General features: G+C 41.6%; 1 protein-coding gene across 1 annotated transcript in view; it reads right to left on the reverse strand.

Moving 5' to 3' along the window:
• LOC140924316 (obscurin-like) overlaps nt 1–27,392 on the reverse strand; it is a 143,490-nt gene that overhangs the window by 60,784 nt on the left and 55,314 nt on the right. Inside the window, exons 41-61 of the mRNA XM_073374347.1 lie at nt 23,754–25,811; nt 22,544–23,416; nt 20,864–21,763; nt 19,994–20,169; nt 18,963–19,344; nt 17,938–18,243; nt 17,377–17,401; nt 16,952–17,235; nt 16,730–16,768; nt 15,811–16,436; nt 14,887–15,139; nt 12,866–14,161; nt 11,692–12,576; nt 10,623–11,510; nt 9,343–10,224; nt 7,952–8,899; nt 6,231–6,782; nt 5,518–5,847; nt 4,086–4,970; nt 2,630–3,523; nt 740–1,624 (exon numbers count right to left, since the gene is read on the reverse strand). Coding sequence (XP_073230448.1) covers nt 740–1,624; nt 2,630–3,523; nt 4,086–4,970; nt 5,518–5,847; nt 6,231–6,782; nt 7,952–8,899; nt 9,343–10,224; nt 10,623–11,510; nt 11,692–12,576; nt 12,866–14,161; nt 14,887–15,139; nt 15,811–16,436; nt 16,730–16,768; nt 16,952–17,235; nt 17,377–17,401; nt 17,938–18,243; nt 18,963–19,344; nt 19,994–20,169; nt 20,864–21,763; nt 22,544–23,416; nt 23,754–25,811 — 14,367 coding nt within the window. The remainder of the gene's footprint in view (nt 1–739; nt 1,625–2,629; nt 3,524–4,085; nt 4,971–5,517; nt 5,848–6,230; nt 6,783–7,951; nt 8,900–9,342; nt 10,225–10,622; nt 11,511–11,691; nt 12,577–12,865; nt 14,162–14,886; nt 15,140–15,810; nt 16,437–16,729; nt 16,769–16,951; nt 17,236–17,376; nt 17,402–17,937; nt 18,244–18,962; nt 19,345–19,993; nt 20,170–20,863; nt 21,764–22,543; nt 23,417–23,753; nt 25,812–27,392) is intronic.

The following is a 27,392-nucleotide window of genomic DNA, read 5'->3' on the forward strand; positions in this document are numbered from 1 at the left end:
ATTCAAATTTCGCCCTGGTTATTGTACAAGAAGGTCCTCGGAAACGTGCTCATACTGGGGCATTTCAATTCAAAGATCTCCCATAAAACCACTGAAGAGCATTCAACAAAATGGCTGAGTTGGATATCCGGAAGCTATCGAAAGCGGGATCTCTTTCGCAACTACCCCGAATTAGCCTGCGTTGCAGCCGAAATTGTCACTCGAGACCCAGATAGAGTACTCGATATCAGTGATTTAGACTGATTGCGACGCAAGCTACCCCGAGTGTATATTCCAGGTGCCACAGGATTGCACACTAATCAACGATCTTGTGTTTTGCGTCTCGTTTGTCGGAGAGGGACCTTAACGACCGCCCTGAAAATGTGCACCAAAAAACTGTCCTCTAGTGAATAAGGTGACAGATGTGGAAACCTAACCTTTTAAGCTTTCATTTGGATGTATTTTTTTTTTCTAAGTTTTGCCTGTGTCACTTATTGAAAAATAATAATATCAATATCAATATCGTTCTTTTGTATAATGACAAAATGCAGCAAAATTTGCAAGCACGTCTCGAACTAATCTGTGAACAGCCGCTGCCTCCCCTCAAAAACATATCGGGAAGATTTTGTTTGACGGGAGATGGGGGCTGTATTCGAGCTAGTCTTGACCTGAAATAGCAAACAACCATATAAAAAGTGAGACGATAGGTGCTTTCCTTTAGCTTCTAGAAAATGATTTAAGTAACAGAAAGAAGACCTACCTTCGATGTTGACCTGGAACGTTTTCGTTGTTGTACCAGCTGTATTCTTAGCAACACACTTGTACACTCCTGAATCTTCAGGGGCAACAGAGAAAATAGTCACACCGAATTTACTTCCGCGAGTTGATAAACTCATGCGACTAGTTCTTTTCAAAGGTTTGTCATCTTTGAACCATTCAACATCAGGTCTTGGTTTCCCTTGGACCGTTACATTAATCTTAAGTTCATCACCTTCGCTGACTTCAATCGGCGCATCGCCATACTCGTCAGAAAACTCAGGTACCATCCCTCTTTCTTTAACATCCAATCGCGCAGAACACTGCATTCTACCAGCCTCATTAGATGCTACGCATTTATAACTACCAAAGTCGTCCATTGACACATTCTCAATAAGTAAGGAATGTAAGTCACTATCATCCGATTGTACTATCTTAAACCTTCCTCCTTCTCTTATAGGTTTCCCGCCTTTTGACCACTCAGTTTCAGGTTTAGGATTGCCGATCACGTGAACATCAAACCTGGCTGTGTCACCTTCAGTAACAGTAATGTGCTTCATTTTCTCTTTAAATTCAGGCATGACAATAGCTTCGTTCACTAAGAGCTCAGCAGAGCAAGAGGCACTGCCATGCTCATTGGTCGCCACGCATTTATATTCTCCTTCATCATCAGTAACAGTGTCAGCAATTGTTAGTTTACAAACTTCGAAGTCAAAATAAGTTTTCACCCGTTTGCTTGTTTTAACAGCTACATCATCTTTGAACCATTCTATTTCCGGTTCCGGTTTTCCGTGGACCCAACATTCCAGTTTAGCTGTACTTCCCTCAACTACTTCTATCTTCTTAAGAGCTTTGAAGAACTCAGGTGCTGTTCCTTTAGGTTTCTTGGCTAATTAATAGTAAACAGATACAACAGAACACATATTTTAAATTCTTCTGTTCCCCCTTCACTGTCCCCAAACCGGCGACAGCTACGAAAAAGTCAAAAACAAGTAATGTGCTCTATTTGCAAAACAGAAACTTTGCACGTGTATCACCATTTTTGTACACAACTGTAGATTTCCTTACTGTCGTTGCGAGACTACGACGTGAGACTTATCACGGTTATCACGTTTCAAGGAGAATGTGAACACAAGACAACGACCATATTCTTCTGTTTTCTAAACTAAGATACAGTCCTTTAGAACTATAGTCCAGAAAAAGTCGTGAACATTTGACAAATTGAACGAGATGGAACAAGAGCTATGAAGTTTGAAACAGCGCAAGTACCATTTTAAGGGAGGTTTTCGTCGCCGTTGCCGTCGTGCTTGCTTATAGGGAGTTTTAGCATCGACGACGGCGACAGCAGCGAAAACGTCACTTTTAAAATGAATTCGCGTTTTTTCAAACTTTGTCGCGCTTATTCCAAATCGCTGGAAATGTCAAATGTAGGCGAATTTCTCTGAAGGTGATTTCTTGGGGATCACACTCAAGTTTTAAAAGAGAAAGAAAAATTCGTTATCGCTTGTTTACGTCCTCCATAAAACGTGAAATTAGGGATTTTCACGCCGTAGTCGAGCAATGACGGCAAAGAAATGTACAAAAAAGTGTGCTGCACGTGCATAGATGTTGTTTTGCTAATCAAACCTATTGCGTTTTTGAAGTTCTCGCTGCCGTCGCCGTCGTCGTTGTTAAAGCTCCCTTATATCTAACTGCAGAAACGATCACTTCATTATCTACTTTCCAGGTTCTTCTCCACTATCACCACAAGTAAAGAACCTAAACGCAATGTCATTTAGCGAGCTCTATTTTTAAGCGTTTTTCTTTCTATTTTGCTAAATAATTTGTACCAAGATACCCGCAGAAGGGACCCATTAGGCCACACCCTTTACTCTATAATTAGCAACGGACTCACCTTCAATATGAATGGTAAAAGTCCGTGTAGCTGTTCCATTTTTACTTTTGGCAACACACTTGTAGACTCCTGAGTCAGACGGCTTAGCGCTATAAATTGTAAGTGTGTATTGATCTCCTTTGACAAGCGTGTTCACATTTGATGACTTAGACACATTAAGTTCATCCTTGTACCATTGTACTTCAGGAGATGGTTTTCCGCGAATAGTAACAGTTAACGACACTTCATCGCCCTCGTTAAAAGTTATTGGAGCTTCGTCTAGGTCGCCAACGAACTCTGGAGCTGTTAGTTTCTCGCTGACGTTTAGTTCACCTCGACACGTTGCCTTTCCCGCAGTGTTAGATGCAACGCACTTATAAGTACCAGCGTCGTCCGTCGTTGTATCGTCGATAATTAAAGAGTGCTGACCGCCTTCTTCGCCACGTTTTAACGTAAAACGTCCTTCGTTATCGATAGCTTGAGAACCACGAAGCCACTCGATCTTGGGCTCTGGATGTCCAGTTGCTTTCACATCAAACTGAGCTGTCTCGCCTTCATTCACATTAACAGTTTTAAGTGTCACTATGAACTCGGGTGATGAGATAGGTTTTATTACAATAAGCTCGCATTCGGTCGATGCCGATCCAACATCGTTCCTAGCAACGCATTTGTATTCCCCCCGATCGTCTGCTAGTGTTTCCGTAAAAGACAATTGACACATGTCACCGATAACATCAGCTTTTACTCGACGGCCCAGTTCGATCGGAGCTCCGTTTTTGAACCATTCTGCCGTGGGCTCCGGGGAACCAGTCATGCGGCATTTTAATCTGACAGGACTCCCTTCCTCGACTTCTGTTACTTTCAAAGATTGCGTGAATTCAGGTGCTTTCCCTTTTGGTTTCTTTGCTTTTTTACCTAAGATTCAAAGAGAACTGCATTAATCAGGTGGCTCGTTTTCTTTAGATGAATTAGCTACAAGGTAGCGCGGTCCTTCCAAGCCCAGCATTGCCATCCTAGCAACAGAAGACAGGACACAGTCTCACTGTCTAGATGTAGTCTTAAACAACAAAAGTAGTCAAATGTTTTAGAATTCATTCGATGGGAAGATACGTTTTAGTTTTTTCAAAAGATAGCGAACAGCGTGATCATAGCACCTTGGAACCTTTGAAGTACTTATCCTACAATATACCTACTAGTAATAACCAAAAGTTAGGGAGTGCGGGCGAGTTTCAGGCTTCTGGTCAAAGGTCAAAATGCTCTTGCCCTAACGCTGGTGCTTTGCGTAAGTTTCACGTGTTGGAAGACCATAAAGTGATCATGTTGCGTTCTATTCATTTCATTCATTCTTAGTGGAAGTCCAAACGATTGCTAGATACATAAGTGCCAAGCATGCGTATTAGCAACCTGGAGATTAGGATTGCAGGCGACAACTAGGGGAAGGGAATTTTAATATCGTCACAATAACTACCAAAGGTACCTTCGACATTCACTTGAAATGTTCTCGAAACACTTCCAGCCTTGCTGCGAGCCACACACTTGTACAAACCAGAATCATCAGGTGTCACATTCAGGATAACCAGCGAAAATTTATCCCCTCGTGATTTCATATCAAAGCGGCTAGTTTTCCTCAGGATCTTATCATCCTTATACCATTCAACATCTGGGACTGGCTTTCCGTTAACAGTAGCGTTCAATGTCACGTCGCCACCTTCTTGAGCTGTTATTGGGCCGCTTTCTACTTCATCAGCAAATTCTGGAGCTGCCATCTGGTCTTGAAGTTGCAGCTCAGCTTTACAGCTGGCTTCCCCTGCCTCATTGTTAGCTTTGCACGAATACGTACCAACATCGTCAGGTGTAACTTGGTCAATAACAAGAGAAAACAGATCTTCTTCTTCATCGTCAATTAACATAAACTTCCCTTCGTCCTCGATCTTCTCTGCCCCCTTGAACCACTGAATTGACGGGTTAGGAAAACCCGACACGCGCACATCAAACCGTCCCTCATCATCAACAGCGACTTGAATGTCCTTCATTGTTTCAATAAACTCTGGTTTACTAGCGGTCTCGTTAACAAGAAGCTCGGCAGTACAAGACGCTGATCCCAACTCGTTTTGCGCGACGCACTTGTAATCTCCTTCGTCATCAAGGTCGATCTCAGTAAATGCCAAAGAGGCGACTTCGCCGTCAAAGTTATCCTTGACTCGCTTGTTAGTTTTCAGAGGCTTGTTATCTTTCAGCCACTGGATGGTTGGTTCGGGTGTTCCTTTCAGGGAGCATGAAAGTTTAACTGCCATTCCCTCGGAGACTTCTAATGACTCTAACGGATGGGTAAACTCAGGTGCCGTTCCAGTTGGCTTTTTATCTAGCAAATAAGTAAACAACATTAACATTAAACGCCTTCGGCAGGCTATTGAAGGGGGACAAATGCGTTTTGCAAGACACAAAAACAATAACGAGTCTATCAAAGCCCAACCAAAGCCAACTGATTTCTACTCGTGGCACTATCCAGATCTGGCTAGTGCTTGTGATTGGAAGAAGCGAATTTTCTACGCGACACGACCAATCAGAATACGTCATCAGTATGACATTTCTGCGCTCGCTCTTCAGACATAAACTAGTGGTGATGTCGTGAAATGTCGGCTGTTTGCTTAAGCTTATGACAACGGTGATTTCTTCCTTTCTGGTTTTCTGGACCCAATTCAGTCATTACGCCTATTGCCCACAACCAGCCAGCAAATATACTATGTAAAGCTGATCTTTCAATATGCTCTCAAAAGTCCACATTGAAAAATAATAGTAACCCATCTTCAATTACAGCGCCTTCACATGACTTGCAACGGTGACCAAAGCAACAAAACAAAGCTTGCTTATTGAAACCTACCAAAACGATAGCAGTATTTATTACATACCTGCTACTTTGACATCAAACGTCCTGCTCACGGTACCCATCTTGCTCTTCGCTTCACATTTGTACACGCCAGAGTCTTCAGCTTTGATACCAAGAATCACAACAGAATATTTATCTCCTCGAGCCTTGATGTCCAGTCTGCTGCTTTCACGAAGGATTTTGTCGTCTTTGTACCATCTAACATCAGGTTTTGGTTTCCCTTTGATTGTAGCATCAAGATTCACTTCGTCGCCTACTGTCACTGTAATGGGCGTGTCCAACTGCTCTTCGGAGAATTCAGGAGCAAACAGCTTCTCCTTGACCTTGAGATCTGCTCGGCATGTGTTTTTACCTGATGCAAGAGTTAATTACTAACGTGAAGACTCTACAGTCCATATTATTTTGGGCATAGCATGTTATCAAAATTACCTCTCATCGCCAACAATTAAGAATTCAATAGCACATTCACAGAGAAAAACAATGCAGTTGGCAGGTTCGTTCGCGAAGTATAAATTAATTACATGTGTTGCTAAAAATTTTCAACTGAACTGTTAACCCCACGGCGTAAGATCCTAAAGAGTAGTTAATGTTACACCCTTCTCGTTCCATTAACAAAACGCTTTTAAAAATTTTGCAATATTCCCATTCTACATTTTATAATCACACCTGTTCATTGTGATTTCTTCTCACTTTCTGACATGACAACTGCCAATTTCAAAAAATCTTTTCACTCACCTGCTTCATTAGAAGCCACACATTTGTACATTCCAGCCTCTTCAAGCTTAACATCAGCAATTACAAGGGAATAGCTGTTTTCATCTTTGTTCTCCGTCATCTCAATTCTCTCATCATTTTTCAGCTTGGTTGTTCCTCTAAACCACTCAACATCGGGCACAGGGTACCCAAGAACTCGAGTATCAAACCGTGCTGTGTCCCCTTCAATGACTTCAACTGCCTTGAGTTTCTCTTTGAAGTCTGGCTTGGTGATAGCGCGGACTGTTAAGCTTCCAACACAGGACTCTGAACCTGAGTCATTGGTCGCAACACACTTGTATTCTCCTTGATCACCCGTCCTTGTTTCTTTGACCGTTAAAGAAATGGCTCCTTCATCACTGTCCAATTCAATTCGTCGGTTTTCTTTAACACGCACTCCATTCTTGAACCACTCAACATTAGGTTCGGGGTCGGCTGCAACAGTACATTGTAGCTTAGCATCATTGCCTTCCTTCACCTCTACTGGTGAAAGAGGTTCGGTGAACATTGGTGCAGTCCCTGCTGGTTTTTTAGCTGTTAAGACAAAAACAACAGCAACACTAATCAGCTCTAATTTCGCCTTGACTAATTTCAAATTTAGAGGGAAGAGTGATGAGAAAGCTGAGCAAACAATTACGAGCTCCTATTGCGATACGAACTCGTGGCCCTCAGATTTCCAGACCGGATGCACTAACCAATGAGCTACTAGAGCCTCTGTGACAACCGAGGTTCAAGCTCACGTTTGTCCCTGGACACTGTGGCAGAGTAGTAACTTCTAATGACATTAATGCGAACATGCTCTTTTTCCTAAGGAACCACGTCAAAATTCAGCCACTTTTAGATTACCCGTGAGAATGAGTCGTTATTGCATCGGATTGCACTGTGAAACAATAGACCTTTTTACCGATACGGCGGCCATATTCAATTAATTCGATTTAAGAAGTATTATAGGATGCCCAGGGGGCATAAGCACATTTCGTTTGTATTTTCTGGCGCTTTCCGGGACATTTTTTCTTAAAGTTTTCTTAGAATAAGATTGTAATGGGAAGAAAGATCCATGTGCCGTGTTTGGATGTAATAATGATCGCCTTTTTCTAGTTTAGAATTAGAAATATGGTCTTTCACTGTATATTTCTCGGGAAAAAGGCAATCATTATTACATCCAAACACGGCACAAGGATCTTTTCTTCCATTACAATCTTATTCTAAGAAAACTTTCCGAAAAAATGTCCCGAAAAGCGCTCGAAAATACAAACGAAATGTGCTCATGCCCCCTGGGCATCCTATAATACTCCTTAAATCGAATTACTTCAATATGGCCGCCGTATCGGTAAAAAGGTCTATTTAGGGGGACGAACTTTGACCCAGTTTCCTGCTCAAACTCGTAATAGCCAATGAGAGGAGAGAAAGGGTCCCCCCCCAAAAAAAAAAAAAATTCCCATAGTGCAATTCGGCACAACGAATCAGTCTCACATGCATGCTCCAAATGGCCGATATGTTTATTGTGAGTGAGGCCATTGAAATGAAAGTGATTGACTAATAACTTTAAGGCAGTTCAGTTGTTTTCATTCAACCTATATAGAACATTTTGCTAATTCCTTAAAATTGTCGAATTGGTCATTTTCTAAGACTTTCGCCTTTCACTTTTAGAGTACGTAAAATTCTATAAATAAGATTCAAATGACACTTCACATAATGTTTACCTGCTACTTGTAGGTCAAAGGTTCTTTCAGCCACACCACCTACGCTGCTAGCCCTGCACTTGTAAATACCCGAATCTTTAGGAGTAGCATCCTTGATTAACAAGGCGTGTTTGTCGTCAACCTCGCTGATGGCCACATGCTCACTAGGCCTGACTTCTACATCATCCTTGAACCATTGCACATCTGGTTTCGGCTGTCCTTTGACATCCACACTGAGAGTAACTTCTCCTCCTTCGTCAATGACAATGGGTTCGCTTTCACTTTTTTCAGTAAATTCAGGTGCAACAATTGGTTCTTCTAGGAAAACAGGAGCTGCACTTTGTACCTCACTTCCAAACTGTGGTGCGATAATCGTTTCTTCAACGACCAGGTTTGCCTTACAAGAAACCTCGCCAAGTTCATTGAACGCTACACACTCGTACTCTCCACTATCACTTGGCTGTGCATCTTCGATAATCAGCGAGAACAGGTCCTCTTCAACGTTGTCAACCATAAGGATGCGACTGTCATCTTCAAGGTTATTTTCTCCTTTAAACCAATCAACTTCTGGTGGAGGCGATCCAATCACCCGAACTTCAAACCGGACTTCTTCCCCAGTTTTAACAACGACATTTTCAAGTTTCTCTGTAAATACTGGTTTTGTATCAGCCTCGTTTACAAGAAGTTCAGCTTTACTGGAGGCACTACCCAACTCATTGCGCGCAACACACTTGTAGTCACCCTCATCATCAAGTTTGCTTGGCTCAAATGTTAAGGACGAAAGCTTGCCGTCAAACTCCATCTTAACGCGATTAGTTTCCGCAACCTGCTCATCATCCTTAAACCATTCAACGACTGGTGTTGGTTCTCCTTTAATCTCACATTGCAGCGTCGCAGGGTCACCTTCAACCACAGTCAAGTTTTCTAAAAGTGTCGTAAATTCTGGAGCAGTTCCTGATGGTTTTTTCGCTGCAAAAAAAAAGCATATTAAAACAATAACAGCTTACCACTCCCGCGTTTTCGCGAGACTCCCTTTGCAAGTCTCGCGCCCAAATATTTCATTTAAAAGTTATCATCCATTTCCTTATAAAGGTTGTGCTGAATGCGTTAGCAGAGAAAAAAGAAAATTAACAATCTAAAAATTGTCTGCTTACGTTTAGAGGATTGGAAAAGTATAACCAGAACTGAAAATTGACATAACCAAATCTTGCTTATTAATATATCATCTAAAAACAAAAGTACCACAGCATTGCCAGCGTACTTTGGTACCCACAGTAAAATCAAGTCTACATGAAACTTATTTAAGCTGAGTGACCCTGTCTGCACTTGGCTCCTATCAACCGGGGGCCCTCAATAAAACTTTTCTATTTATGGGTAATTAGGTACTCATTATAGATCTTTGTAAATGATACCTGCAACACGGACATCAAACGTCCTGGTCGCTGTACCCATCTTGCTCTTTGCTTCACACTTGTATACGCCAGCGTCTTCAGCTTTGATACCAAGGATAACAACAGAGTATTTGTCTCCTCGAGCCTTAATGTCCAGTCTGCTACTTTCACGAAGGATTTTGTCGTCTTTGTACCACCTCACGTCTGGTTTCGGTTTTCCTTTGACAGTTGCATCGAGGTTCACTTCGTCGCCTTCTGTCACTGTAATGGGGGCGTCCGAGGGCTCTTCGGAGAATTCAGGGGAATATAGCCTCTCCTTCACACTCAGGTCCGCTCGGCATGTGTTCTTACCAACTTCATTCGAAGCAACGCACTTATACATGCCTGTATCTTCACGTTTAACATCTTTGATTGTAAGACTGAAGCTGGTCTCCTCTTTATGTTCTTCGATCGCATATCGGTCGTCATTCGTCAGCTTTGTTGTACCTCTAAACCACTCAACACTAGGTTCAGGATAACCAGAAACCCGAACGTTAAACACTGCGGAGTCACCTTCCACTACTTCGACTCCTTTCATCTTGTCCTTGAAGTCGGGTTTAGACAGGACTTTCACTGTTAGACGCGCCACACAAGAGGTAGACCCAAAACTATTAGTGGCTACACATTTGTACTCAGCAGTATCATCAGGCCTGGTCTCCTTAAAAGACAAACAAACCGTTTTTCCATCACTTTCTATTTTCACCCTTCTGCTTTCCTTTACTTTCACTCCATCTTTAAGCCATTCAAGCGTCGCCTGCGGTTCTGCTTCCACCGTGCAGTGAAGCTTTGATGCAGTTCCCTCCTTCACCTCCAATGGCTGTAAAGTTTCTGTGAACTGCGGGGCGTAACCCTCAGGCTGCTTTGCTGCAAGGTAAAACGTCAGAATACACAACAAAAATGTTATAATCAAAACTAAACTTTAAGGGTCTGAAGCAGGAAGCTGAAAGCTGCGATGGCGAAGAAAAGTCACGTCTCAACTTCTTGAGTCTGCAGATGGAATCCTTTAGTGTGAACATTTAAATGAAAGCAATTAAAATATACTTTCCTTGGTCTTGTTAGATCTTAAACAACCAGCATTACAATTTAGCTTTGTTGGAGATTACGAGTGTCAACGTAATATCAGAACATTATTATTATCAAAACAACCAATGAATGAATGAACCAAAACGTTCGAGCTCTGAAATTAGTCACTCCACGTTTAGAAACATTTAGGTTTATTTGACTAGCAGCAACAAGTTAGGTGCTGTGGTATAGTACATTACCTGCAACCTGCACATCAAACGTCCTTTCCAGAGAGCCAGCTTTACTAATAGCTTTAACCTTGTAAACACCAGAATCATCAGGGACAACTGAGGAAATTGTCAGCGAATGCAGGTCTCCTTTATCAGCTAATACAAGATGGTCGTCACTCTTCACTGGTTTGTCATTCTTAAACCACTCAATTTGAGGTTTTGGTTGTCCTTTCTTCAACTCTACATTCAAATTAACATCACTTCCTTCCTCAGCAACAATTGGCGCACTCTCCTGTTCTTCAGTGAACTCGGGAGCTACAAGAGTTTCCTCCACAGCTAGGTTAGCCTTGCATGACACTTCTCCCACTTCATTGAACGCGATACATTCATACTTTCCAGAATCCTCCGGCTGTACGTCCTTGATAATCAAAGAGAAACGCCCATCGTCGCCTTCATCATCAATCAAGACAAACCGATCGCCGACAACCTTGTCATCTCCTTTGAGCCAGTCAACTTCTGGCGGTGGAACACCAGTAACCAGCACGGCAAACCTGGCCTCTTTCCCAGCCTGAACGTTCAAGTTCTTCATCTTTTCTTCAAATTCGGGCTTAGTAAGTGCCTCGTTGACAAGAAGCTCAGCCTGGCTCGACACACTACCGAACTCATTCCGAGCAACACATTTGTAGTCTCCTTCATCTTCAAGCTTAGTTTCTTTAAAGTTCAACGAGAAAGTGTCATCGCTGACTTCAGGCCTGACGCGATTGCTCTCTTTGACCTTTTCGCTGTCTTTAAACCATTCCACATTAGGCTTGGGTTTCCCAGCTATCTGACACTCTATCCTTGCTGGTTTACCTTCTTCGACTTCAACACTGTTTGCAGGCTTGATAACCTCCGGTGCTTTACCTTCCGGCCTCGTGGCTGAATAGCAAGAAACAAAACTATGCTATAGCGGTGTATTCAGGTAAACACTTCTTTCCATACTCCAAACTAACCTTGGACACATTATGATGCCTACACAAAGTAATTACTTACATGGGAGTGAGCACTGACTACAGTGAAAAAGGTAAGCACTGATAAAAGTGTTTAGGGTTCAACTTACCTGCCACATTAACATCAAATGAACGAGTTGCTGTCCCAGCTTTGCTAGAAGCCACACATTTGTAGGTGCCAGAATCATCAGGCGTGGCGTTCAAAATAATTAGTGAAACCTTATCATCTTTCTGATCGATCTTCAGTTTGCTTGTCTTCCGCATCTTCTGGTCATCCTTGTACCATTCCACTGAGGGTAAGGGTTTCCCTGTAACGCATACGCTTAGACCCACGTCATCTCCACTAGCCACATGTATTGACGCTTCTTGTTGCTCACCTGTGAACTCAGGTACGATCATCTTCTCCTTCACAGCAAGAGCAGCCTTGGTGGTTGCCTGCCCTTCCTCATTGGATGCGACACACTTGTACGTACCTGCGTCTTCAGGAACTGCGTCTTCAATAATCAAAGTATGCCTACCCTCTTCTTCGGCATCATCCATCACATAACGTCCTTCATCTTCAAGTTTGTCTTTACCTCGAAACCATTCAACCATTGGCAGCGGATTGCCGTCAACTTGAACATCAAAACGGGCGGCCTCTCCCTCGGCCACATTAGCAGGTTTCATCTTCTCCACGAACTCTGGCTTCATTTTTGGTTCGTTTACAAGAAGTTCAGAAACGCACGAGGCTGAACCAAACTCGTTCTTAGCTACGCACTTGTAAGGGCCTTCATCTTCAAGTTCCGTTGACAGAAACTTTAAAGTGCACAACTCGCCATCAAACCGTATCTTTATTCTCTTATCTTCTTTCACAGGCTCATCATCTATAAACCACTCAATGGTCGGCTCCGGCACACCAGTAACTCGACACTGGAGTTTAGCTGGAGATCCTTGTACCACCTCTACAGGCTGGAGTAACTCTGTGAACAATGGTGCCGAACCGTCGGGGTTTTCGGCTACAATAAACAGAAAAACGACGATACGTAAAAAGCTTTTCTTCTAACTAAACATCTGTTGGCCCTATATGTATACACTACTTTTTCATCCAATAACATTATGATTATGCAAACTATCATTGTGGGTTCTAATGATTTATCAACTTTGAGGCGTTGGGAAGAAACACTTTTAAGTTTTCGTTTGTTTGGACACCAATGAGGCAAAGTTAGGAAAATTAAAGTAATAAAATCATTAAAAGGTTAATTTGAATTTAACAACCATAACACGGGTGTTCACTGGAAACAGTACCTTGAACGTTGACGTTAAATGTTTTTTCGGCTTTACCACCTTTGCTTTTGGCTTCACATTTATAAACTCCAGAGTCGTCAGGCTTTCCCTCCAGTATTATCAGAGAAAGTTCACCATCTTTGGCATCCATCTTTAAACGGCTTGTTTCCCGCAGTTTCTCTTCATCTTTATACCATTCAATGGCAGGTGCTGGCTTTCCCTTCACAACGGCACTAAGACTCACGACATCTCCTTCTCGGACCTTGATTGGGGTAGCCTCCTCACGACTTTGACCTTTCTCAGTTTCAAATTCAGGCTCAGAGATGATCTCTTTCACAGCCAAGGCAGCTTTGCTGGAAGCCTCCCCCTCTTCGTTCTTGGCTACGCATTTGTAAGTACCAGCATCCTCTAAAAGAGTGTCTTTAATAGTAAGTGAGTAAATATTGGTTTCTTCACTGTCTACCATTTCAATACGCCCTTTATCCTCCAGCTGCTCCTTGCCCTGATACCAGTCAATAACAGGAGGGGGGTTACCAGTCACCTTCACACTAAATGTTGCTGGATCTCCTTCGTTGACAGTAACAGGCTTCATTTTTTCTTCAAACACAGGCCTTGCATTAGCCTCATTGACTAGAAGTTCTGACAAACAAGAAGCTGAACCAAAGGCATTTTCAACAACGCATTTAAATTCGCCCTCATCTTCCAGTTCTGTGGTTGCGATTTTTAACGTGGCTAACTCCCCATCAAATCTTGTTTTGTATCTTTCCACATCATTCACACATGTGCCATCTTTATACCAAGCTACACTTGGATATGGTTTTCCTGACACTTTGCATTCGAGTGTTGCACTTTCTCCTTCCGTTACCTCAACGTCTGTCAAAGGCTGCGTAATTTGAGGACTTTCTCCCTTATCACCAGCTATGGAAGATTCTGGTCCTTTTACAGTTAACTGTGCGTCACAAGTCGATTCCCCAACTTCGTTGGTTGCAATACACTTGAAGGTCCCTGAATCACCTGGTTCGACACTCTCTATAATAAGAGAGAACAAGTCTTCCTTAAGCGCATCTATGTGGACAAACCGACCTTCGTCTTCGATCTTTACCGAGCCTCGATACCATTCAACCTTGGGTTCCGGAACAGCATGAATTCTGGCATCAAAACGGGCTTCCTGACCAGCATCAATAACAACATCTTCGATCTTCTTTGTGAAGACAGGTGCAGACAGATCCTGCACTGGTTTTACCTCAATGGGCAATGAAGCCTGTAAGTCATCCATCTCTGACACAGTTATGGGCTGTTCTTCCCTAATCTCTGAACCTAAGGTACAGAAAATAGCAGAGATATTCAAACTACAACACAAAAAACACTAAGGGTTGGATATTTAAACGAAGTCTAATTTTAGCCACGGTTAAACAAATCTTTGGACCTCCAGGTCTCTTCCATAGTGGGTTATTTTAAGAAGATAAATGCTCTTCTGGTCTACTATCTATGCTTTCATAAAACTTTTCGCAATAAATAGTGTTTAGATAAAACCATTGAGCAAATTGAAAATGGCTTAAAACGCGGTTTTGTTAAACACTGCCTAAACTACGTTTAAATAACTGGCCCTAAGATTCTGAGAGCTTTTAAGTTCTTTCTGGAAAACATCTAAATTATATCTGCTCTACTTTATGCGTAGAGCATTAGTATTTATGTGATTTACACTGTTTACTAAAATGTTATCACCTCTTAATTGAGACAGTTTCCACGTGCTGTCAAACGAAAACAAAAGTAAATATCCAACGCGCGCGAACAAATCACGATTGGCTTGGTTTTACCTCTAATCGCCAGCAAATTGGTGCATGATTTTTCTTTTTTGGCTCGCTTAAAAGTCTCAAAGAGCAGCAACAAAGAAAAGCAAAACTAACGTTACATCCGCAGCTGTTAAAGCATTTTTTTGTGCAAACAAAACAAATACAAGTATCACTCAACCCAAGTTAAGATTTCACAGCAGGCGTGAAGGCATAATTAAACTAATAAACTCGCAAAAGTGACAAACTCACCTTCAATGTTGAGAAGGAATTTCTTTGTAATGGTTCCCATAACACTAGATGCAACACACTTGTAAGTGCCCGAGTCGGCTGGTGTCACGTGCTTAACTAACAGCTGACAGAGATCAGGTTCTTGTGTGATTTCAAGATGCGAGTCTGACACTATGGGTTCCTCATCTTTAAACCAAGCAATGGATGGCGCGGGCAGGCGGCCAGTATGTACAACCATTGTCACATTATCTCCTTGTGAACCTTCCAGTGGTACCTAATAATAACAAAAATATATACTCCAAATGAAATTAATGATCACTCAGTGCAAAAACACCCCCAGGGCTGCAAAGAATTATTAATTTTTTCCCATGAAGAAAGACGTGGGACGTGGGTCATCATTTTGTTGAGACAAAACAAAGGTGATCGAACATCACTTTTTATTGAACTCCACTACCTTCGTTTCATTACATTCGGTTCATAATTACCAATAAGTAGCATGTATGGAAGTCATAATCTTATTAACTGCTCAAGGAAAAATTAAATTCACCTTCAAGTTGTTAATGATTTAAAAGCCGGTTACAACTACGGGCAAAGTTTGATCAGGATTCTCCAACGACCAACTGTTAATTGCAATGGTGTTTTTGTTGGTAAAGAGTTTGTTTGGAACAAAAGAAACTTGAGTTTTACCCTCAAAACTACTGTAACCTTTTGACTGAAAAGTGCATACCCTTCCGCAACCAGAACACCCTTGGGAGCACAATTAATTGCCTCCTAAGTGTATCCCGTTGAAACACTTACAAGATGGTGTTAAACAGAAATTTAGTGTCGCTATAAGAAGCTTTTTTTTGTGAATTTTGTAGTGAGCACCAGCCATACTGGCATTCAAATTACAAATACAGAGGAACGAGGAAGGTGATTTTGTCAGCAAAAAGCAACTCAGCATACCTCTTCGATTTCATCTTTAAATTCAGGTGGGACAGTGGAACGAGTAACTACCAAATCACATTCGCTGTTAGCAGTTCCAGCTTCACTCATGGCCACAACTTTGTAACTACCCGAGTCTTCCATCTGACAACCCTCGATAACTAAGGAAAATAATTCCTTGTCATTATCATCAACATCATCAATGATGACAACGCGGCCTTCATCTTCCAGATGTTTTCCATCCTTAAACCACTCCACCATCGGTTCAGGATTTCCGGCGATGCGCACATCAAACTTGACAATGTCTCCCACATTTGCATCCACGTTCTTTAAGGGCTCCTTAATAAGAGGCATAGTGACACCTTCTTCAACAATCAATTCCGCTTTGCAGGACACTTCACCGAACTCATTCTGGGCCACACACTTGTATTCAGCTTCATCATCAAGTTCCGTGGGGGAGATAACAGCTGTGTAGACATCACCATCATTTTCAATTACAACTCGATCACCTTCCACCAAAGGTTCGTCGTCTTTGAGCCATAACACCTTTGATGCCCGTGCGATGTGGCATTCAAGGCGAGTGGTGTCTCCCTCGAGAACTTCAACTTCTTCAGGCAGTGGCTTGATAAAATAGGGTTTTTGATGCACTAAAAGAGGAAAATAAGCAATTAGCATCATCATCATCATCATCACATATTTCGTTTAAGGTACAGAAGGGTCAAAGACGAAGTGACAAAACTCTGAAGGCATACAATCAATGAAATAGCCCGCCTAACCTTACTTCCAAATAAAAAAAAAAGAAGGAAAGAAAGAAACCGTGGACGACAAAACCCACAGTAAATGGACTCCAAATGAGATTTTGAGTGGTTCATCTGTAGTAATCCATCTACTTAGATTATTGTTAGAATCAGAATCAAGACAGTGTAGAAATTGACATTACCGGTGACACCTGCATCAACATCTTCCTCTTCAACTTTATCTGAAAAAGTACATTTAAGAAGCGTGTAAGATCTCAGCAAGAAATGATCAATGACTCACCTTCAAGTACCAGGTAATATAAATATTTTTTCACTTCATCATATAAGGCAATATTTGGAATATTTCTTAGTTTAAGCACAGCCTCTAGGGATGTAGTGACAAAAGCCTACCAAATGCATGTTACCTTCAACTAAAATCTCCGCTTCGCACTGGTCCTGTCCAGCTTGATTCTTCACAATGCACTTGTATATAGCCTCATCATCTATCTCTACTGGGTCCACTCGGAGCAGATGGATATCATCATCAGAGAGCATCTTACGGCGCTCATCAGCCACTATCACTTCATCATCTCTGTACCAGGTCACGGTTACTGGTTTAGAGCCGATGTATTTGATTTGGAGCTCAAGTTTATCTCCCTCTGTGATTTCTTGGTCATCAAACTTCTGAACCAGCACTGGTCTTTTGATTCTGTTTAAAGACAAAACATCTCAGTCAAAAACATCGTGGACTTTGTGACTCTTTACAAAATGAAAGAACAAGACAAGCGTCTAGGAGTTAGGTCAAGAGGACCACACAAAATCAAAGAAAAACAAAGCAGGGGTTTCTTACATTACTTTCTCGTCATCTGATGGTTCTGTAAGAAAAAATGACAAAGAAATTTAACAGTTGTATTAAAAATTCCAAACACAACATTCGCCAATCTTTATTTCTGCGCCCTTTTTGCAACGATGTTTTTAAACTGCTTAAACTGAAATACGAACAGTAAGAAGCCTCTGTTACAGTATAGTTATCACTCTCGAGGCCGAATAACCATAGGGCCGGTACTAAGTGTCCCTTTTGAAAGGTGTCCACTTTATAATGTCAAGGAAAATGACTGAAGAACGGGAGGGACCAACTCAAGATTTCCGCCTTACTACAGTATCCGTTAAGCTTCTAAGCCCCAATATTCACATACAAATTTTCAACACTGATCTCGTTATATTTCGTTGAAGAATTAGTTGAGAATCTGGTCAAAGTATTTTCTCTTTCATAATCATTTCATCCATTCTCATAACCTCTTCTCTTGATTGTCAATATACATTGCAAGGAAAAAATTGATGCTGGCTACTCTTGGGACTTCAAGGGTGAAGAGACTGTTGACTGTATTTCAGACAAATGTAACGCACATACCTTCAACTATCAACTCAGCAGAGGAACTCAGTTCTTGATCAGCACTTTGCAGTGTACACCGATACAGCCCTTCATCTTTGACACCAGTTTTCTTGATCACCACCTTACTGCTGTTTTCATCTGCAATGATCTTAACTCTCCGCCCATCCTCCACAGGCTTCATGTCCTTGAACCAAGATACAGTAGTAGGAGCATCACTCACAAACCAAATCTCCAGAGTAGCTGGCTCTCCTTCGTCAACTTCCACGTCCTCAAGCTCTTTTGTAATTTGAAGACCACCAGCTCCTTCTTTTGGTTCTTTGATTTCTGGAATTTAAATATAGTTATTCTCTTATACCAAAACGCGATTTAGCTCCAAGTAAATGATAGTGCTATTTCTAAAGAATTCTAAGTCCAGTTGTTCTCTTACTATTGAAAGTCTTGAATAAAACGAAAGCTGAATATAATCCTCTCGTTTCATCTACAATGAATATGTTAGCAATGTACATATTTGGCACTAAAGTACCAGAATGTAGGGGAGGGGGCGGCTGTACACAGGTTTCCAAAATGGAAATGGATGAGGTTTAAAGCATGTATGCTGAAAGTTTGACCTGTTTCTGGAAATATACAAGTTAATAATAGTTAGATAAACTACCGTGACTTTTTAAACAGTACTTGTATACTTTTCACTCAACGTCTGAATTTTGCAGGACTTTCGATAAGTTCTCCTAATTTTCATTATCTCCATACCTTGATTTTTATTAAGATTTCCTGACATTGCAAGATCATTACGATTCCGTTGAAACCGAGCAGTTTCGGATGTCAGAGATCAAAATTTATAAAACACGACGATGGTGTTTTAAAGGAAAGAGAGAAAAAAAAAAACAGAATAAAAGGTAAATAACACTCACCCAAACTTGTAGGAGGTGTGTGGTGCCTTATGTATCTGCATGAGACTATTACAAATATAACTACGAAAATAATTCGCTTAACTCATTTCAACTAATATCAAGAAGAGCTACTCTACTTATCGCACAAAACCGTACCATCAACCAGCAACTCCACTTCACAGATGGCTTTCCCGATCTCATTTTTAGCTACACACTTGTAGATTCCTTCGTCATCAAGCTCTGCTTTAGGTATAACAAGCTCGTGTTGATCTCCCTCTGCCTGCACGGATATCCGATCATTTGGGCGGATTGGTTCATCGTCAACATACCATTCAATATCAGGTGTTGGCTGCCCAATAACCCTGACTCTAAGGACTGCTTTGTCACCTTCAGTAACCTTCACATCTTGAGGAACATCAACAAAATCGGGCAACACAGCCTCGGCAGCAACTGGAAGCGTCAGATCAACAGGTTCGTACTCCAGTGCTGATATGGTGTCCGGAATCAAGGGCGCGTCTCTCTGTCCAGGAAACAGAACCTAAAATACATGCATTACAATTAAGTATATTATTCAGTCAAAAGATTTCGCCGTTTCTGATTGGCTCAAATCCCCCGGCAAATTCTTCCAGTCCGCGTTGACCAAATTTGGAAGATGCGATGGTATATGTTCTTGGAAAAGAGTTTGGTTGATTGTATATTTGCCTGGAAAGAGGCTGCCTAGCCATAGTGAACTAAACCAATGGCGTTCACGGCTATCCGATGACGGAAAAGCTGAATTTCTGACCAACACCGAACGGAAGAAAAGCAAAAGTAGACAGAGGGGCAACTCAGTTTATATCCTGAAACCGTGCCACGAAATAGGCCAACGTTTTGGAGAAAGCCTATGAGGAGGTAAGCTTATTACAATCTTTCTTATGATGTGAAGGGTTGTGCTTATCTGGGAAGAAGCTATCCACCTATAGATAACATTCTCCTCGTTATCCATAATTCTTTACATCACATTCAGCCTCATTAATTAATTGTGAAATATTATGCAATATCACGTACATTTTACCTAAACAGTTGTATTGTCTAGAAGAAATAAAAATTTTTAAGGTACTCTAGGTTTTAAGTGTTATACATGCTAGAATATATACTTCAGGATAAACAACATTGAAGTAACATGATTACTCAAGATAGTTCAATACCTGAACCTCATCAAACGCCGGTTTGCCTTTTGGTTCCTCTTTTGATTCATCTTCCTTCACTGGCAACTTAAGCTGTATTTCTCCGAATGGAGTTGAGCTCACTGGGATGTTAGTTAGTACAACTACTAGTTCCTCGGTGGGTTTCGTTTCAGCTTCTTTTCCTCCTCCATCCTCTCCTACAATAAATATAAGATGGCGTTTAGAAGTAAGTCTAACCATAACGGTTTTTGGCAATTGCAACAGTATCACGATAACTGAAATATCGTTACGATAATAGTTGTATTTCCCGTTTTTTATTTGGTTGCTCGTTCGACTGCTGGGTTCATAAGTGCTCTGTACAATTTTTTGAAATCCGTAAACTGTGACTGCAACCAACAGCTCTGCTTGGAAGTGCCAGTGGTTTTTCAAAAATCATTTAAAGCCACCCATTTGTACAGGCCTCCATACAACCATCCGTGACACTGAATTCGGTCGTACAGTCTTCGCTTTGACGGCGACGGCAAGAATCAAAAAAGAATACTTTTGAAATAGCCTTAATAAGCAAAACAACAACTTTGCACGTGCAACACAATTTTTTGTACATTTCTTCGCCGTCACTGCACAACTACGACGTGAAAATGCCCAATTTCACGCTTTGTGGATGACGTAAAAAAGTAGCCTGCGTAAAAGAGGGACGATGGAATTTCTTTTCTCTCTCTGATCTTGTATATGGATCTAAGGAATTCAACTCCACAAGAATTCCCCTACATTTAAAATAAGTCTGTTCAAATAATTTGAAAAGACGCCAGTTCACATTTTAGCAACCTTTTCGCTGCAGTCGCCGTCCTCGGATCGTAAGGTCGTTAATTGGTGAAATTTTTCACAGCTTACCCTTGATATTAACGTTAAAATTCCTGGTTGCAATCCCAGCAGGACTGGTAGCTTTACACTGGTAGGTTCCAGAATCGTCAGGTTTTGCCCCTGAGATGACCAACTCGTGTTTGTTTCCTTGCACCCCAGTCTTATATTTGCTACTTGTTCGACTGATGGGTTTGTCATCTTTGTACCATTTAACGGATGGTTTTGGCTTCCCTATAACCTCCGCTTGAAGCGTCTCCTCACTTCCTTCATCTATCTCTAATTGCACATCACAAGCAGGCTCTTGAAACTCGGGTGCAATCAACCTCTCCTTGACAGTTAATGACGCGGAACAAACAGCCTTTCCCTCGACATTAGATGCAACGCATTTATACCTGCCTTTGTCCTTTAACTCACAGTCATTAATAGTGAAAGAGTGGCTGTCGTCCGTTGATTCCACTACAAATCGACCACCAGTAGTGATTTCTTTGACTGAAGAAAGCCACTCCACTTTTGGTTGCGGGTTACCTTTGACTCTAACGCTGAAGGTTAGGGAATCTCCTTCAAAGACATCTAAATCTACCATCTTCTCAAGGAACTCTGGTTTGGCGTGAGGTTCACTGACATCAATCTCATTGATAAGAAGTTCCAAGATACACACTGAAGAACCACAATCATTCTGTGCTTTGCACTGATATTCTCCTTCATCATCCAATACAGTACTTCTAAAGCAAAGTGAGTAAACATTACCATCGATCTCACTGACGACACGGTTATCTGTTTCCACTGGCTCGCCATCTTGGAGCCACGTTACTATTGGCCTTGGATTCCCTGACACTTTACAGGTAAGCTTGGCAACGTCTCCTTCAGTGACTTCCACGGGCGTGGCTTCTGCAATCACCTCAGGTCTAACACCATCTACAGAATCTTTGCCTTAAAACAAAACGAAAATAACACATAAAACAAAAAAGAGTTAAATGTGATGAACAGAAATTTCGAAAAGCAAACCAGTTCATTATTTGACAAAAATTTCGAGAGGCTGAGCACCAGGTGGCACTTAGATTTCTGAAATCGTTTGGGCAATAAATATGAACACTTACAGATTATTAGTTGCAAATGAAAACAAGCGACCTACAAGTTGCTCCGCAAGGGCTGGTCACGATTTCAGAAATCTTAGCACCCTCCCAGGAAGTGGCACGCTGTTAAGTAATTCAGTTGCCCAAAACAAGGACAAAAGACGTCACTACTGGAAAAAACCTTACCATGTTGAATGTGGATGGAAAATATAAAGTGAACATGTGGTGGACGTGAAATTGATTAAAACTTAAATTTTATCACAACTTCTGAATTCCAGTTATTTAAAAAAAACGCTTAACCTAAATATTTCAATTATAGCCTACTCGAGAGGAGTAGCCTACAAGTGAAACAGTAGACCTTGTAATGAAAGAGAACTCCATATGCTTAACTCCAACATGTTTCAAAAAAGACACAAATAAATGCCGATACGTGTGCTGTGGTTCGATTGTATCCTTTGCTTTAATTATATTTTTCTTTTTTGGGGGTAGACAAAGTATTATAATGACTGAAACAAAGAAAAATGAAATTTAAACCTAGGATAAATTGAGCCACAACATACGGTTAGTCCATTCGACTTAGCATATGGAGCATCAGCCGATGCAGAGTACAAATGTGCAAGTGCTATGTAATGGTTACCCTTTATGGTGACATTGAATGTACTTGTGCTTGTGCTATCATCAGGAGTCTCACACTTGTAAACACCCGAATCTTCCGGAGATGCATCCTTAATCGTCAGGGTGTGTACGCCTCCCTTGGCGTCAATCTCATAATGACTGCTCTGCTTAATAGGTTCATCATCTCTCAGCCAATTAACTTCAGGGCTGTCGGCACTCATCAAAGCCTTCAATAACACATCATCGCCTTCTGCAAACTCCAAGGGAATTTCAGCAACATCCGAGTCAGATATGGGAGTGACCATCAAATGTGCAGCGCAAGAGGCTTTTCCAGCCTCATTCATGGCCAAACATTCGTATTCGCCAGCATCGGAAGGCAAGCACTTTTCAATTACGAGGGAGAACAACTCCGGCTCGTTGTCATCAACATCATCTATGATCATGACTCGATCCTCATCTTCCAACTGTGTACCATCCTTGAACCATTCTACAACTGGTTCAGGATTTCCGACTACACGGACATCAAAACAAGCATTCTCGCCTTCTTTCAAGTTCACATTGCGCATCTTTTCTGTGATCACTGGCAATGCCATTCCCTCTTCAACTAAAACCTCTGAAGCGGTCGATACAACACCTTGATCATTCTCCACTTGACAAATGTAGTCTCCTTCATCGTCCAGTGTTGAGACTTCAATGGACAGGATGCAAACCCTGCCGTCAAATGAGGTTGATATCCGTTCGCTGTCTGCAATAAGATCGTCGTTATGAAACCACCTAACTTGGGCATCAGTTGCACCAGCGACATGACATTCCAAAATGATGGGCTGTCTTTGGAGGACCTCTACGTCTTCAAGTGGTTTAATGATCTCAGGCACCAAGCTGGCTTTCTTCGCACCTACGGTACGCAGTTTAAGTTTAAAAAAAAATGATGCTTCAACGGAATAAAAATGCAGTTACATTATGTTAGAGTGGTTAGTCCATTTATTTACTCAATCTCTGTAAAAGTTGTTAGTTGAAACCGTTTACAATTTAACCTAGAATGGTTCTCTTAATGTCAAGTTTACAGGATTTACACCATTAAATACACATGTAAGCCCAGATTTAACTTACTTTATCAAAGACGAAAACACTACAAAGCTTTACCCCAAGCACCAAACGATTTAACAAGAATTTATGAAGGAGAAAACAGATACACCTTTAAAAAAACAGCAACAGAGAAATAGCTGAGCTACCTGCAATCTCAACATTGAAAGCGCGAGTTCCAACTCCAGCTTCATTAGTAGCAGTAAGCTTATAAGTTCCCTTGTCATCCATTGTTGGTCTTTTAATTAGCAACATATGCATGTCATCCTCTGACGTGATTGTTATACGCTCGCTCTCTTGCAGAGGAACATCGTCCTTGTCCCATTCTACCTCAGGATGCGGTTTTCCCTCAACTCTTGCTTTTAGTTGAACATCTCCTTCTTTGGTTATTTCAAAAGGTACAACAGATTTGTCCTCCACAAATGCGGGTCTCTTTAACTCAGAGCCCACTTTCACTGGCTTTTCTCCCTCCCCTTCAAATTCCACCGTGAAAGTCTTCCATGCCATCCCTGCTTTATTAGTAGCTGTGCATTTGTAAAGGCCCTTGTCATCTGGAGTAGCACCCTTTATAAGCAATGTGTGCACGCCTTCTTTCGACTGTAATTGAATGTGACTGCTGTTATGTACGGGTTTTCCATCTTTGGACCACTCAATCTCCGGCTGGCCACTAAATTTAACCTGCAGTTTGACATCGCCTTCATAGGAAATATGAAATGAGGCTCTTTTCTCTGGAAGTTCCATAACTCTTGGAGGAGCAACTGCTTCTTCCACTGGAGCAGCATGTTTAGAGGTTGTATCGTCGATGTTAAGAGTGAATGTTCTCATCGTTTTTCCAGCAGGGTTAGTTGCTGTGCAAGTGTACTCCCCCTCATCTTTAGGTCCAGCTCCTCTGATGACTAAGCTATATATGTCGTCAATTTTCCTCAAAACGTGGATACGATCACTCTCCTTGATCGGCTCACCATCCCGTGTCCACTCAATCTCCGGGAAAGGATTTCCTGCAACTTTTACTTCCATTGTCACATCACCGTCATCAGAAATCTGAAAAGCACTTGCTAAATGATCTTGGAAAGAAGGCATCACCCAGTCAGGATTGCCCTCTATATTCACATCAAAGCTTCTTGTGGCAGTTCCGGCATCGTTCGATGCTACGCACTTGTATACTCCTTTATCCTTTGGGGTAGGCCCTTGGATACTCAACGTGTGTCTGTCACCGTCAGAATGTAACGTCAGACTATCGCTGACTTGCAAAGGCTCATCATTCTTGAGCCAGTTCACTTCTGGAAGAGGTCTGCCACTAACCCTAACTTGTAATTTTACATCACCATCAGGGTTAACATCGAAGGGGCTGCAACCTTCAGGCAATGCTATGAACTGGGGAACCTGGCGTTCCTGCTTTGTAGTTGTCAATTCAAATGTTGGCCCCTCCCTGGCAGCTGAAATGCTGTTCCTTTCTGGTTTGTATTTAGCAATTTCCGCAGTTTTCAGGATAGGCTGTGGCTTACCAGTAACATTAACTGGTTCAAAAACGACTGAATTGATTTGAAACTCAAACGGCATTTCCACCTCCGCTCTTAGAGCATCTTCAACAATGGGTTCAATCTCTCCAGATGATGGAATCATCACCAAACTAGTCTTGCATGAGGCTTCGCCTGCTTCGTTAAAGGCTACACACTTATATGTCCCAGCATCTTTGAATGCCGTCTGCTCAATAATGAGGGAGAATTTTCCATGCTCAACGTCTTCCTTAATTACAAATCGTCCATTATCTTCAATCACTTCTCCATCCTTCAGCCAATCGACTTCAGGAGGTGGATTACCAGCCACAATAACACTGAACGTTACAGACTGGCCTTCTGATATCGTTTGACTCTCAGCTTTCTGTTTAAAGAAGGGTACACTGTTTTCCTCTTCTACAAGTAGTTCACACTCTGTTGAAGCCACTCCAAAGTCATTCTTAGCCACACATTGGTAATCAGCTTCATCATCCAGTTCTGCACGAAAGATTATCAAACGGCAGACTTTACCATCAAACTCAGTCCTAACACGTGTCGTCTGCCTTAAACGTGCATCATCTTTGCGCCACTCAACGGAAATTTCGGGTGAACCAATTACCTCGCATTCTAAAGTGACAGGAGAATTTTCAACAGCTGTTGACGACTGTAGGGTCTTTACAAACTCTGGCGCACATCCTTGTGGTTTTGCCGCTATATGAAAACAAACGCATAAAGCAGATTTCTTCCACGTTCACTCCGGCGAATGTGTCAAAGCACGAACGACGTACGAACAGCACGGGACACACGAGCTGAGATACAAGACAGCACCCTTTAGGCGAAGTTTTTGCTTACTCAGCTACTTAGAACCTGTTTTAAGGACGCCAATGGCAATTGACACATCAAAAGCAACAACCAATAGGATGTGCCAATGACTATTCTGCAGTTCTAAGCAACTAACATAGTAAAAGCATCATATAAAGAAAGTCCCTCAAACAAAGCAAAAGTACTTATCATGAACATCTAAATGCATGCATCTTTAGTACCTAAAGCTCAATTTGAGTTAAACTATTCCCATCGCTTCAGTGAACCCTTATACAGCTGCCCTCCTCGGCTTCATTTCATTCATCAGGGTATTATTTTAAAAAAAGCAAGACCAAAGCTGAACTGGAGATTTTTTCCATGCATGGTGCACACAACGTCGAGCAGAAATATACTTACACAAAGTGAATATAAAGCTGTCCCAACAACAGATAACAATCTAACTCATTCTATAATCTCAACCGCAAGATCTCACTTGGTAAGCTGCAGAATAGACGATGTTGTACAAGAGTACCAGAAACATAACTTTGTCTGAAGCCGAAACCACTAAGAACTGTCTTAACAGTTAGTCCCGAAGTTCCCGAAGAAAATAACATATGACACACAAAAGGAAATACATAGAAGAAAAGCTGTGCTTTATGCAGGTGCCGTGACTTTGTTATTATTACTTTCTTATACCAATGTTACTTTAATTAAATTTAAAAGTAAGAACAGCCCATCAACAAGTCCATTAAAGGACAAACACAGGTTACTTTGGAGCTACATTAAAACAATTCATTGAGCGCCATTTACGCTTTACATTATGGCTATACTGAGGCACAACATTAACTAGATCACAAAACAAATGCAACATGTTTCCAAGACGGAAGTTTACACTGTACGTCACATAAGCATTAACAGCCGCAACATTTTAAGAGGAAATGCAAGCATGCGAGTTACTGCCTACGTTGATGTTCACTAGAGTAAGCTAGAGTAAGCCTTGAGGTCTGCCAAGTATACTCCATTAGATAAGAACAGCCCTTCAAAGGAATCATATGAATGGCGTATAGTCACTTGATAGCGGCAAAGCGCCTTCTGTGGATTTGATTAATCAGGTTATACTATCAAACTATAAAGCTTTAAACGACGAGTTAAAAAATATCTAGCATTTCGATTTTTGAGTTACGTTGAGTCACCCTCCAAACATGACTAGGGTTACACCGTTATGATCGAACTCAAATATAAAAGGATTTGTAACGAGTGACCAGAACATAATAGCAATAGTGCGAATATCTCGCCCTGCTGATGAGAGTCATTGGTTATGTTTGACAAATGGACATTTTTCACCTTGTCATACTCAGCATCCTTCCTTCCCGACCACCCCCCCGCAAAAAAAATCGTTTTGGCCATTTTGCACTATTGCTGCCTATGGGGCTTAATAGCCACTTCATGCCTAACTTGTGCTGATTTTCGATCTCTATGATTCTTGTGGGT

This window comes from Porites lutea, chromosome 14 (genome assembly GCF_958299795.1).
Source record: "Porites lutea chromosome 14, jaPorLute2.1, whole genome shotgun sequence".
NCBI lineage: Eukaryota > Metazoa > Cnidaria > Anthozoa > Scleractinia > Poritidae > Porites > Porites lutea.